General features: G+C 43.4%; 1 protein-coding gene across 3 annotated transcripts; it reads left to right on the top strand.

Moving 5' to 3' along the window:
- Positions 1 to 344: 344 nt before the first annotated feature.
- Positions 345 to 10835, top strand: DECR1 (2,4-dienoyl-CoA reductase 1). Of its 3 annotated transcripts, none has more exons than XM_028736562.2 (10): positions 345 to 468; positions 2630 to 2817; positions 4674 to 4731; positions 4865 to 4951; positions 6079 to 6226; positions 6479 to 6578; positions 7995 to 8067; positions 9562 to 9708; positions 10115 to 10177; positions 10616 to 10835. In XM_028736562.2, exons 1-10 carry the CDS (start codon positions 397 to 399, stop codon positions 10673 to 10675), a joined length of 996 nt encoding a protein of 331 aa, XP_028592395.2. In that variant the 5' UTR covers positions 345 to 396; the 3' UTR covers positions 10676 to 10835. The 3 variants fall into 3 exon arrangements, with proteins under 3 accessions (XP_028592395.2, XP_028592396.2, XP_077788992.1); XM_077932866.1 differs by lacking the exon at positions 345 to 468 and adding an exon at positions 470 to 577; XM_028736563.2 differs by lacking the exon at positions 9562 to 9708.
- Positions 10836 to 14497: the final 3662 nt, after the last annotated feature.

The raw sequence follows: 14497 nt of genomic DNA, 5'->3' as shown, positions 1-14497 counted from the left end.
GGGGCAACACAGGCTGATGAAGGTTACGCAGCGGCCAGGAAAGGCACTCCGGCTCTCCATATGACTCCACTTCTGCGCCTGCTTGCTTGAAAAGGTTGGATTGCTGATCGGGGCCTGGCAGCTCTAGATCATTGATAATCTGCAGGCAATAAATAGATCAAGCTCATTGATAAATCTGCAGGCAATAAATACATCGGCGCAGTGGCCATTCAAGTTTTCCGAGGGGTGGGGCGTGGCCTCTCTGCCGAAGGGGGCGTGGTCGAAGCGTGCGCGTTCCATCGAGCCCCGCCCTTCAGCTTCTCCTTCCATCTCTGATTGGACTTTGAGGGGGCGGGGCAGGCGGGGGCGGGGCTTAGAGGAACTCTCTGTTCGGACAGGGCTCAGAAGTAGGGAAAGATGGCGTTGGTGGCGGTGCTGCGTGGAGTGCGGGCCAGGCTAGTCCCGCGGCTGCTTCCTTCACCTGTGCGGGTAAGGTGCTCTGTGCTCCGCCTGGATATGCATACGCTGGAAATTTGCCGCACCTCCCGACGGGAATAAGTGGTGTAAATTTGCGAAACATCTGCCTTTAAGCTATACAGTATGTATAAATTTGTTTATGCATCGGATGGAGGAGCAAATCTCCCCCTTACATAGAAAGACCCCTCGTCTCCCTGGCTCTGCTAGTTTTCTGCTTGCAAGGCGCTGTGTGTATATGCAGGGGTGCCAACTTCAATAAAATGGGGGGGGGGCAGGTAAGCCCCACCCCGAATAACCGATCACATGACATTACACACGCACACCTTATTTAAATGGGAATTACCCTCAAATTCTGCCCCTAAGAATTGACTAAGAATAGTGTGTGTATATCTATATATCTGTATCTTAATTACTTAACTAAAGGTAAAATGTCAAAAAACAAAAGGTAGGACAGCAGAAAATGGGACAGCCTTTAAAGGTGCTGAAAAATACGTTCATTCGCAGGATCATGCCAAGATTAATCCACTTATCAGCAGATGTACCAGCAGCAGAGAACTGTAATGCCACCACTGCCATTCTGCAGTGTTTAGTGGGTGGGGTATCAGCTGCTCAGATTTTCATTCCAAAATTCCACAGTAGAAAAAGCTCCTTATGCAGGCTGAAGCAGCTTTTTGGACCCCCCACCCCACCCTTGTGGCTAAATAGGAGATTGCTTAACTGGCATTTGCTCAGTACTTTTCCAGAGTCCGGAGCTCATTGTAATGATCTCCATTGGTTTCAGTGGGAATTGTTTCAATACTGAAGTCCACAGCATTTGAACAGTTTACTGAGCTCAGTTAAGAGGCTCCTTGGCCAATCCAGAGCTATTTGTTTGAAGCCTGTGCTCTAAATGGAGATAAGATCAGGCTGCAGGAATGTGAACTTTGAACCCGGTGTTTGAGAATGACAGTTTTCTTTAAAAAGTTGTTTTCTTAAGCTGTTATCAAATGCGGGATAGCATGAATGTCCAGCACTCACTCAAATGGGCTGGGTAAGATGTTTTGTATTTGTTCATAGAGAGTTGGTATATGGTTAAGAGAGAAGCTCATTAGGCAAGCAACTCTCAGGTCAATTCTCCCCCTCCCACAGTATGGGGAATTGCTGGTAGGGCGAGTGCTGTTGTGCTCAGGTTCTGCTTGTGAGCTTCCCATGGGCCGATTGACCACTGTGAGAACAGATGGACCTTAGGCCTGATTCAGAAGGGCCTAATAAATAAATCAGATTTACTTTACAGAGTTGATATAATGTAGTTGTCGAGAATCTCTGCACCACAGCACTAATTAAACCCCCCAGGCTTCCTTACTTCAATCATCCCATGGGTGGGGTGACAGGGGGGAGATTAAGGATCTGGTCTGCTGGCCAGAGCCAATTCTTCACTCATGCTGTAAAGTTTACAATTAGATAATGCACATAAAGCAGGGGTCAGCAACCTTTTTCAGCTGTGGGCTGGTCCACTGTCCCTCAGACCATGTGGTGGGCTGGACTATATTATATATATTATACAGTGGTACCTCGGGTTACATACACTTCAGGTTACAGACTCCGCTAACCCAGAAATAGTGCTTCAGGTTAAGAACTTTGCTTCAGGATGAGAACAGAAATTGTGCTCCGGCGGCGCAGCGGCAGCAGGAGGCCCCATTAGCTAAAGTGGTGCTTCAGGTTAAGAACAGTTTCAGGTTAAGAACGGACCTCCGGAACGAATTAAGTACTTAACCTGAGGTACCACTGTATATGCCCTACAAATAACCCAGAGATGCGTTTTAAATAAAAGCACACTTTCTACTCTGATCTGTGATATTGTGTGTGCTGACGCTGGTCTGTGACTGTATTAATAAATTCATTCATTCATTCACTTTCTACTCATATAAAAACACACTGATTCCCTGACTGTCCGCGGGCTGCATTTGGAAGGCGATTGGGCCAGATCCGGCCCCTGGGCCTTAGTTTGCCTACCCACGACATAAAGTTTTCAACTTGTAAGTGCTATACACAGATGCTAAGTATTGCTATTGGTATTCACATCAATGGTGTTTTTTTAAAAAATAACTATATCCACAGTAGCTTTATAGCTGAGAATTATCTAGGTTTTATTAACCTGTAAAACATGGTAAATTGTCTTCTTTCCCTTTTTCAGCTTTTAAGCAATGGAACAAAAGTAATGTATCAAGCTGATCGTGCCTTCGCACCACTTCAGAAAGTGATGCTGCCATCAGATACTTTTCATGGCAAAGTGGCCTTTATCACAGGAGGTGGCACTGGCATTGGGAAAGGGATGACAGCTGCTCTTTCTGCTTTGGGAGCAGAGTGTGTTATAGCAAGCCGGTAAGAGCATCTTTTGCATTTTGCATGATGTAGTCTTTTAAGATGGAGGGTACAGTTCTCAGTATGGAGTCCTCTGCACACTTACTTGGCAGTAAGACCCACTGAGCACAGGGAGGAAGCAAACACATTTAGGGTAGACGTGTTAGTCCTACTCAGTGGTGCTAAGGTAACTTAGGCCCATTCATTTTAACTTCGTGGGATGCAACTCTAGGATTGCGCAATGGATTCTTCTGGTTTTTTTAAGCAGTTAGGCAATATTTAAGAAATCCAAGTTCACTGAGCAGTGTGTTGTGAATTGACACTGAAGGACCATTCAGACAATCACACCAAGACTCAGTAGTGGATTTTTGTTCTGTGGGGTCCTTTTGGGGGCGCCGTTTGTTTACCTAAATAAGTGTGACTGTGCCCAAAAACATGACTGAACTAAATTCATAAGAATGAGTTAGCTCCATTTTCCGCCCCTGTTTTAACCTTCGCCCCCATGTCAACACCTTCTCCCCTCTCTTTTTGTGCCACAACCACATGGTGACCTGCATCTTCTTATGCTGTTCAAAACTGAAAAATTTCCTCTCAGTGTGCTTTACCCAAATTTCTGCTGTTGCTTTTAAACATCCACTTTTCTGCTTTCAGTGTTTCTCCATTCTTGCTTTGGTCAAACTTGTCCCTCTCTTCCGTTCCTCAGCTGCCTCGTGTGAAAGAGATAAAGGATGCAAAGCCCTCAGATATTCCGCTGTTTGACGCTAGTTTACTGAAGCCTCTGCTGTTGTTTGAAACCACCATTTTCCTCTGTTATCTCCATCCCTCCTTGATTCAAATTCATGCCATCGTTTTAAACTACCACTTCTCCCCTCTCAGTGCCCTTCCCTTCTTGATTGTGCAGCCTGCCTTCTCTTTGGCTCCCACTCTAACTTCATACAAATCCATTAGGCAATACAAATCCTCCAATAAGGGCTGTGCAATGACATCCTTACATTTTTATGTGTACAGTAGACACTCGGGTTGCGAATGTGATCTGTGCGGGAGGCACATTTGCAACCTGCAGCATCTGCTCATCCACGGGTTGCGATTCGGTGCTTCTGTGCATGCGCAAAGCGTGAATTAGCGCTTCTGCGCATCCACGACCGCCGAAACCCGGAAGTAACCCGTAACCTGAAAAAACGCAACCTGAAACGTCTGTAACCCGAGGTATGACTGTATAGGAAAATATTATTAAACGGTACTTTTTGTTTCTGTTTAATGGTATAATATTGAGAGAGGCAAAACACTTCATCCAAACATGAACTTTTATTTGAAGGAACAAAAAGGAATAAAAAATATTTTGAAAATCGTAAAATCTTCATAGATGTTAAATTCTCCTGGGATATAGTGGAATGTAAGTAACTTTACTCCTTTAAGGGTGCAGGTAATATTCTGTCCAAAGTTTAACATAGCCTCTGGGGTTTAAATTGAGCAGGGGGAGGGGGGACATGAATTTTGAGCATAAGAAATAAATGGCATGAGCAGGCACTAAGTGTATCTGCCGCCCCAATGAGAAACCTCTGTTTGTATTTAATAAGATGATTCCACAACAGCAACTTCAGTCTGAAATAGAACTTACTGCGTTGCGTCCAATGCTAGTCCTACTCAGAGTACACCCACTGAAATGAATTAACATTAATAACTTAGATCCATTAATCTCAGTCAGTCTGCTGTGAATGGGAGAAGCATTGGACAAAGCTCTTCATTGTCAGTCTGCCACATCACACATGGAATCACTGCTAAGCTTTTACCAAAACGCTAAGAAAGAAACCCCAGAAGTTTGATGTACAGTATATGGTTGTAATGGAAACTCAACCGTAATGTGTAATTATTTATAGGAAACTTGATGTATTGAAACAAACAGCAGAAGAAATTTCTTCTAAAACGGGAAATAAGGTATTGTTAAATAACAAATGTTATTAATGGTGCATTCAGTCATGGGATTTTATGCATGTAAGAATATATTTAATTCTTTCTTTTTCTCTTCTGCTGCTGGTAGTGGATATATTGATAATAGTTTATTACACAGGTCCACGCAGTTCAGTGTGATGTGAGAGATCCAGCATCTGTTAGCAATGCAATTTCTCAGTCAATTGAAGTGGCTGGACATCCCAGTGTGAGTATCCTAATTCAAAACTTTAATTAATCATTACCGGAAAAAATCCAACTCAGTGTGCATTTAAAAAAAACACCTTCTAAATGTAAGCAAGCTAATGAATTGAAAAGGATTCTGAAAGATTTTAATATTTTCAAAAGTAATGTTCAGTTGAATCTACCCATAGAGCCAAATCCATGGGAATAGTTCCCAGGGAGGACTGAGCATGCTCAGTGGCCACACAGTGCTTACTGACAGTTGTGAAGGCAAATAGATTGGACTATCCTGGAAGAAGGTGTGGCTGGTTGCCTGGAGCTCCGCATGAGAGCACTCACCGCTTCAACATTTTGCTGCAGCTCCAACTTGCATCACAAACCTGTCGGAATTAGCTTGTTAAAAGTTTTGAAAGCAGTGGATAGGAGATTGATTTTTTGTTAATGGAGGGTTCCACTGCTCTAATATACTTCTTACTGGCCAAAGGGCAGTTAGATAAAGTCACCATCTCTTTGTCCGTGTCTTGTGAGTTAAACTCAAGAGGACAACTGTGGTTGACTGGCGTTGCTTGCTTGGTTGGAACACATACTGGAATTGATGTGAAAGCTTTTAAAACCCAAATGGTTACTTGGTTTTTCTCTGCGCTGCTGATTTTTGCTTTTGCAAAAGGTGCTGGTAGGTTATACTGACTCGGAGTGTGTGTACCTCTAAGCCAAACCATGGCTCAGCACACATGAACCAAGATGTGGTTTCCTGGACTGAAATTGTCACCTGAAGCACTGCGCCACCAGTCCTGCTGCTGCCTCCCTAGTTGAGGTTAAGCCACAATTTGGATTAGCATTACGTCTGAACACAGGCTTGTAGTTTGTCTTGCTCCAGACAAACCACGAGCCCTGGTTCAGTTCTAGCACAGAGGCAAACCATGCCTTAGCCCCAAGCAGTGGGCTGGCAGCAGGACCAGGGAATGAGCAGGATGGCTCTGATCTTCCCTCCAGGAACCTGCACTCTTGTCATTTGTGCTAAACCATGTGTGAACTGGGCCACTCTGTTTTTATGTAAAAATTCTCCTGGAATTTCTGAAACCACCACCGAGTATCTTAAATGTGCAGAAGACCGATTTCAGCAAATATTTAAGCTTTCTTTCTCTCTTTCAGGTTATAATAAATAATGCAGCTGGAAATTTTATATCTCCTTCTGAACGTCTTTCTCCAAATGCGTGGAGGACAATCACAGATATTGTTCTTAACGGTACTGCCTATATAACTCTGGGAATTGGAAAAGAACTGATTAAAGCACGAAAAGGTAAATTGAGATTGACAGAGCTTGTCCTTTTCTTACTGAATACCATTTTGGACAAGAAATAGATTTTTTTGGGGGTGGAGCCTTCTTGGAACCCTGAAAACCTCAAGGTTTATTTTCATAGAAGTAGAGAATTGTAGAGTCCAATCTCCTCTGTCTCTCTCCTTCATTGATTTCACCTGTTTTAGGAGACTGATAATTTGGAAAGGAGAGCAATACGTATAATAAATTTTTTAAAAATCTTGCATCTTCCAGGAGCAGCCTTTCTAGCCATCACCACAATTTATGCAGAAAGTGGGTCGGGGTTTGTGTCGCCAAGCGCTTCTGCCAAAGCCGGCGTTGAAGGCCTGTGCAAGTAAGTAATCTGTCAGCACTTGTCCCCCTCATTTTTTTTTTAAAAAAAACACTCCCTCTTAAGGCTGAAATAGACCAACCCAAAAGAGACAAAATTGGAGCGAGAAGCGGCTGTTTGCCATTATGGTGGGTTCAAAAAATTCATATTTCATTGGGTTTTTACTTTATTTTAACAAATCATATACCATTTAACCACAGTACAGTGGTACCTCGGGTTAAGTACTTAATTCGTTCCGGAGGTCAGTTCTTAACCTGAAACTGTACTTAACCTGAAGCACCACTTTAGCTAATGGGACCTCCTGCTGCTGCTGCGCTGCTGGAGCACAAATTCTGTTCTCATCCTGAAGCACAGTTCTTAACCTGAAGCACTATTTCTGGGTTAGCGGAGTCTGTAACCCGAAGCATATGTAACCTGAAGCATATGTAACCCGAGGTACTACTTTAACCTCAAAATTTTTTACAAGGAATACAATACAAAAAAGGCTAACAGTGGTTAGAACTATAAAATCAGGCTTCAGTTAAAATGCCTGCTGGATTAAACTAATTATTCAGTAGGAGCCGGAAGTTCAAATCCGAATGGCTTCATATAGATGTTAAACAGCATTGTGGACAAGATTGTACCCTGCTGTGGTTCATAGTACAAGGACCGTGGTGCTGAAACAGTCTCCCATTGTTGCTTTCTGGACATGGCCCCGTAGGTAGGGTAGGATAAAATATTAACCCCAATACCCATTCTGCCTAGGCAGTCCAAGAGGATACTTGATCAAAGGTATCAAAAGCAGCCAGATGACCAGAGTCGCATTCCAGCTGTCGAATGCATTCCCCAAACTGTGCTTGAATCAGAGGCGGACTTTGGCCTTTCAGTGCCCTGTGCAAGAACAAAATTCGGTTCCCCCTGCCTCTTGCCTTCTGTTCTGCTCAGTTCACCAGACCATAGCTGTGTTGCCCAGCAGCGCCCCTGGGTGCTGGGTGCTGGGTGCTGAGCCCCTTAGGCTCAGCACCCAGTGCAGCAGAACCAGTCCTAAATCTGCCTCTGCTTGAACTATGATTAAAACAGATCCACGTGATTCATAACCTACAGGAATTCCTGCATTATCCTCAGTGGACGTAGCCCACAAACAGGGTAGGGTTACAGCACAGAAGGGCAACCTTTGCCCTAGGGGCAACCTTACTTCATGTTACCCCAACACCCGCTGAAGCTGCTTCATTTGTCTATCCCATCAGAGTTCCTTCTTTCCTATTCACTTCCTCCTTATTTCCCCACGACTGTTTTTCCCCTCTATGTGTATAATTCTTCTCCATTGGGAAGGGACCTATGAACAGAAAACCTAGTGTGCAAGCCCAGATACATTTTTATTTTTACTTCTAATCCTCTTTATATGCCGAATACTTACAAAGTCTCTTCATGAATTTCTAGGTCTCTTGCAGCGGAATGGGGTAAATATGGCATGAGATTCAATGTGATTCAACCAGGCCCAATAAAGACTAAGGTACATGATCATGTTTTGTAGCCATTAAATAACTGGCCGAGACATCAGATTGACTTTAGTGACTGGGTCTCTGAGCCCAATTTCAGTTCTACTTGAGACAGATCTCATAGCTGCCTTGAGCACCATTTTGTGAAGGAGAGGTGCAAATAAATACTGGTTTAAATAGAACTTGGAAGCACATATAATCATTATCCACCTTCATTCTCTCTTTAAAAAAAACAACAACTTTGTACAATTATATACCACTTCATCAAAGGCCACAGGACAGTTTACAATGTAGCATAATAAATAAAACATAATAGGTTAAAAAAAAAGGTAAAGGATCCTTGGACGGTTAAGTCCAGTCAAAGGCGACTATGGGGTTGCAGTGCTCATCTCGCTTTCAGGCTGAGGGAGCCAGCGTTTGTCCACAGACAGCTTTCTGGGTCATGTGGCCAGCATGACTAAACTGCTTCTGGCGCAACGGAACACCATGACGGAAACTAGAGTAAACGGAAACACCATTTACCTTCCCACCACAGTGGTACCTATTTATCTACTTGCACCGGTGTGCTTTTGAACTGCTAAGTTGTCAGGAGTTGGTGCAAAGCAATGGGAGCTCACCTCGTCACGGGGATTTGAACTGCCAACCTTTCGATTGGAAAGCCCAAGAGGCTCAGTAGTTTAGACCACAGCGGCACCTACATCCCTAAATAGAACATAATAAACAATATATGTCAATACGTAATACAGTGGTACTTCGGGTAAAGTACTTAATTCGTTCCGGAGGTCCGTTCTTAACCTGAAACTGTTCTTAACCTGAAGCACCACTTTAGCTAATGGGGCCTCCTGCTGCTGCTGTGCTGCCGGAGCATGATTTCTGTTCTCATCCTAAAGCAAAGTTCTTAACCTGAGGTACTATTTCTGTGTTATTTATTTAACATAGATAATCTCATGTCATAAATTATTATCTACTTACCCCAGTTATTATCTAACTTACACACTATACATATCTAACATAGGTTTTTTGGGTTGTTGTTTTCTGGCTCATTAAGGAGTATTTTTCTGCGTGATATGGTTGCCTGGGCAAAATGTATGACATTTAGTGTTTCAGTAGATACAAGTCTACTAGATACAGATAGGTAGCCGTGTTGGTCTGCCATAGTCAAAACAAAAAAAATTCCTTCCAGTAGCACCTTAAAGACCAACTAAGTTAGTTCTTGGTATGAGCTTTCGTGTGCATGCACACTTCTTCAGATGTGTATCTGAAGAAGTGTGCATGCACACGAAAGCTCATACCAAGAACTAACTTAGTTGGTCTTTAAGGTGCTACTGGAAGGAATTTTTTTTGTTAAGTCTACTAGAGTTACCCACATTATTTCCCCACTTGACACTTGCTTGATCTGTGCTACACAGTCACTTTACTTTTACCCATGATTGTTAAGTATAAAACTTTTTCAGATAGCCTCTAGCAGAGTTCCGAAAGCAATAGTTTCTCTCAATAATTTTCCTCAGGGAGCTTTCAGCCGTTTGGACCCAGAAGGTGTGTTTGAGAGAGAAATGCTCAAGAGAATTCCTTGTGGGCGTCTGGGAACAATAGAAGAGATTGCCAATCTTGCCACCTACCTCTGTAGTGATTATGCAAGTTGGATTAACGGAGCAGTAAGTTATCATTCTAGTTGCTAGGGGTGCCCGAAGCTCATTGCTACTGATGCTAGAATATTGTGATCCAGAAGCCATTTCCACCTGGTCCCATTAGAGGGGGCTAAATGCTTTCTTTGGGGCTAGACAAGCTCCATGCAAATTCATTGGGAAATACTCCTTTGACTTCTTTAAAATTATTTGCTGCTTTAGTTGATGGAAAAAGCAGCTTGTGCATATTCTAGCACAACTAGTTCTGTTGAATGATGCTTTCCATTGTGTTTTTACTAAATAGAAAACATTAATGACTCAAAAGTACTTTATTTGGCCATGCTAGGTTTCCTTAGCGTATTGGTTCAACTGAAGCCAGTTCAGATTATTGTTGGGAGTGGCTTAATGGGGGAAAAAATGTGCTTTAATCTTGCAGGTCATTAGAATGGATGGTGGTGAATACGTCTCTATGGCTGGAGAGTTTAATCACCTAACCAAGGTAATAACTTGCAAGTTGGATCGGCAAAAAAAATGTTGCAGCATGCTCTGTGCCTTTTTGAAATTGTCATTCTGCCTTCCGATGTCACCAAACAATGCTCAGATTTCATTGGGCAGTTTTTTCAGGGTGTTTGTGTCTTCACTATCCCCCCCCCCCTTTAACAGAGTTTGTAAGCCCACACCCCTCCCACACCCTTCTAATACCTCCCTCTTGTGCATGGATAATGTTGTTTTGGCGATGTAAGCACTGGCACTCACACCTGAACATCAGAAATGTAGAAAATTATATGTTTAGGGTTCAATCCCACCAAAAGTAAGCTTTTAATCACGTTCATTTCAATGGGGAAAGATGTTTGATTGTGCCCATTATGTCTGTATAAAACTCAAAGATGGAAAAAACCTGTAGTATCTCATCTAAAATGTTTTATTTCTATGCTAGGTTACCAGTGAAGAATGGAATAAGATGGAAGAAATGATAAGGAAAACAAAAGGCTCATAACTTTCTTTCAAACTATATTTTTTATATAGAAATTCAAGCACTATAAATTTCACTAATGTTGGTATTAATTGACTGACTTTTATACGTTTTCAAGGCTGAACAATTTTAATTTACATACAGCACAATATTAAATGCTTTTCAAACAAGCATCGTAACAGAACTTGATCAATAAGGTGTGGTTTCATTTGGGGGGCTGGTTTGGTATGTGATATTAAAAAAAAAACAACTTTGTTTAGCATGCCAGTTTAGAATGAGGCCTCGTATCTTGCCTGAGTTTTGGTTTTAGAGTTTGAAGTCAAGCAATTGTGTCAAGCAGTTCTGCATCTCAGGAGAAACTTCAGTTATTATCAGGCAACTACGTATATGAGTAGGAGAGAGACAGCACTTCATCCCACCCACCTACCCACAACTCCCTATATTTGTGGCAATATGGCAATATTGTGAGAATATGGTCATCATCTGATCTGTGACCCTGAGATGCAGTGATATCATGGAACGATTGTTGAGGTGACTGCATCAGTAATCAAATGCAGTGGTACCTCGGGTTACAGACGCTTCAGGTTACAGACACTTCAGGTTACAGACTCCGCTAACCCAGAAATAGTACCTCAGGTTAAGAACTTTGCTTCAGGATGAGAACAGAAATCACGTGGTGGCAGTGCGGCGGCAGCAGGAGGCCCCATTAGTTAAGAACAGTTTCAGGTTAAAAACAGACCTCTAGAATGAATTAAGTTCTTAACCCGAGATACCACTGTGTTGACAAAACCACACAGCTTCTATGAAAAAAAATTTAAGGTGAATTTGACTGGGGAGAAACTCACACAAGAGCTGGAGCAGCTGTACCATTAGAACAAGGATGTGGAACCTTTCCTAGTTGGCAGTCCAGATCCTTAATCTTTCCACAAAATTTGGCAGATGGGCAGGAGCCAAACGCAACCCTCCAGGCCTCCGTATCTGCCCTTCAGAAATCTTCCTGGGTCACACCCCTCACCAGTCCTGCTTTTGCACTCTTCTCGAATCGTGGAATTGGAAAGGACCCTGAGGGTCATCCAGTCCAGCCCTCCTGCAATGCAGGAATCCCAATATGTGTTCCCCCATCCAGTATGAAACAGTACTGGACCCTGCTTAGCTTTGCAAATATGCCTAGCAGCTTTATTGCAGAATGTATGTTTGAACTGTTACAATTCCTCTTGCTTTCCTGGAGAGAGGATATAGAGCAGGCATAGGCAAACTCTGCCCTCCAGATGTTTTGAGACTACAATTCCCATCATCCCTGACCACTGGCCCTGTTAGCTAGAGATGATGGGAATTGTAGTCCCAAAACATCTGGAGGGCAGAGTTTGCCTATGCCTGATATAGAGGGATGTATGCAGAAACTAGCCTACTGCACTAAGGTACATTTTACATGCATTGCTGCTCCTGCTTTTGTCCGTGGCTATGCCTACCCACAAGGTATGTGTCTTCCACAGGGAATATGCACCTTCAGCTGAAACGGGTTTCCCACCTCTGCCCTACAGATTGGTAGGGATAGTTCTTCTTCAGGACCGGCTGTATTCATATGAAACTTCTTTTATTTAGAGTTGAGGCCATTGGTCATTCTAGACCCAGGATTGTCCGCTCTGACAGTAGCTTCCCATAAGACAGTCTTTTGAACCAGAGATGCTAAGGATTTCTTTTTGGTCTTCCGAGTCAAAAGTGGCCACTAGGTGGAACCATAAGACAGGAAGGAAAACCTCCAGAAGCACATTTCAGGTTATGAAAACTCATAAAGGTCTTACACAACCTGTGCGATTTTCAGCCTCCCTACCTATGCAAGCTGAATTGCTGTAGGGAAATGAGCCCAGTAAAACTTAGGTGGCATCTTGAGCTGCCACCAGCATAATTCCATGGTACTGAAAATGTGTAGAATATTTGAAATGAGATTTTTTAAAAAAAAAAACCTCGTAGAAACACAAAACAGGCACTTAAATGTGTTGTCCAGCAGTTAGATATATGGGAGGACCACTTTGAAAAGCTAAACCTCCCTTCTAGAAAAGAAAACAGCCAGTAAGTCCCATTGTCACCACAATGTCCATTTACTCCTATTGCCTCCAGGTTGGCAACTGGGAGATGAGGCACAATTCGTACCTTGCAGCGGCCAATGTGTGCTTTAACGGCTATGCAGGAAGGGGCAAACTTTCGATATAGTTGAGAGCTACCAAGAGTCAAGATAAATGGAATGAAATTGACCGGAGGCAACTGACACACTGGGGTTATATGGGGCTTGCAACTACCCACCACATCAGTGTGGGTAAGTGAAACCCTATTTTCCTGGATTGGACAAAAGAAAAACTTCATTTGATGTTTCAAATGAGGAGGGGATGGCTTTCTGAGTTCTTGTGGAATTTCTACTTTTTCGTATGAATGTAAGTTGGACTTAACTTCTAAGCGTAGCGTGACTTGCATCCTTATAGTTTAACTTGTAGCCATAAAATGCAGTAAAAGAAAATGGTAAATGATCTGCCTTGGCCTGATTTACAGAGATTCACAGCATTGGCTGCTCCCATTTGATGCCGATGGGATTTGCAGCCACACAGCAGCAGGGAAAAATGGGGCACTTATATTTAGGTGCTTAATTGTGTATTGCTGTGCAACATGTTGCTCATCTAGAACTGATGGTTCTGATCGGCATGAATATTGATGCTCGTTGTGATTGCAAAATGTTAGATGGTAATATATAATTTTTTAATAGCGCAGGTGATGAAAATGGAAGCGAGATTTTGCTTCACCCAATGACATCGCATATGCAGCTTTTCAGTCTTCTTGCTGATGTTTCGCGTAATTTATCAGCCAGCAGAAAATTTGCACCATAGACATATGATGGACGTTTGCTGGAAGCATTTAAGCAGGGGCTGTCAAGATACCAGTCCATCTGCAGCAGTGGGGCATCTGTGGCTCTCCAGATGTTGGTCTGCTCCAAGCTTCCTCAACCTCAGCCATCCAGATGTTCTTGGCCTGCAACTCCCATGATCCCTAGCTAGCAGGACCAGTGGTCAGGGATGAGAGGAATTGTAGTCTCAAAACATCTGGAGGGCCGAGGTTGTGGAAGCCTGGTCTACTCCCATTATGCAGCTCCAGCAGCTGGGTGAACACACTGAGCTGCTTTCAGACTATTGTTTCATTAAGCCAAATACTATCTGCTTTGGCTGGCAGGCTATGCAGCCCAAGAATTAGAATTGTAGAGTTGGAAGGGACCCCAAGGATAGGTAAAGGGTAAAGGGGCCCCTGACCATTAGGTCCAGTCGTGGCCAACTGGGGTTGCGGCGCTCATCTTGCTTTATTAGCCAAGGGAGCCGGAGTACAGCTTCCGGGTCATGTGGCCAGCATGACTAAGCCGCTTCTGGCGAACCAGTGCAGCGCACGGAAACGCCGTTTACCTTCCTGCCAGAGCGGTACCTATTTATCTACTTGCACTTTGACATGCTTTCAAACTGCTAGGTTGGCAGGAGCAGGGACCGAGCAACGGGAGCTCACCCCGTCGTGGGGATTCAAACCACCGACCTTCTGATAGGAAAGTCCTAGGCTCTGTGGTTTAACCCACAGCACCACATCGCGTCCCTTCACCCCAAGGATAATAGAGTCCAACTCTCTTCATGGCAGGAATATGCAGCTGGCCCATGCTGGGATCGAACCCACAACCTTGGCATTTTCAGCACCACACTTCAACCCAGTGAGCTAACCGCCACTGGTCAGTGCTTGAAGGACAGCAAAGAACAAATTGAAGACTGAAGCCCTTAATTTTTGTGGCAACTACTTGGGGTGATAATTCAGACCTTCCCCACC

Source organism: Podarcis muralis, chromosome 8 (genome assembly GCF_964188315.1).
Source record: "Podarcis muralis chromosome 8, rPodMur119.hap1.1, whole genome shotgun sequence".
NCBI classification, from domain to species: Eukaryota; Metazoa; Chordata; class Lepidosauria; order Squamata; family Lacertidae; genus Podarcis; species Podarcis muralis.
The sequence above is the reverse complement of the archived record's forward strand: the minus strand, read 5'-3'. Positions and strand labels throughout refer to the sequence as shown.

Coding starts and splice junctions, on each gene's coding strand:
- DECR1 (XM_028736562.2), top strand. CDS start 397: ATGGCGTTGGTGGCGGTGCTGCGTGGAGTGCGGGCCAGGCTAGTCCCG. Junction 469..2,629: donor TGCTTCCTTCACCTGTGCGG/GTAAGGTGCTCT, acceptor TCCCTTTTTCAG/CTTTTAAGCAATGGAACAAA. Junction 4,732..4,864: donor CTTCTAAAACGGGAAATAAG/GTATTGTTAAAT, acceptor TTTATTACACAG/GTCCACGCAGTTCAGTGTGA.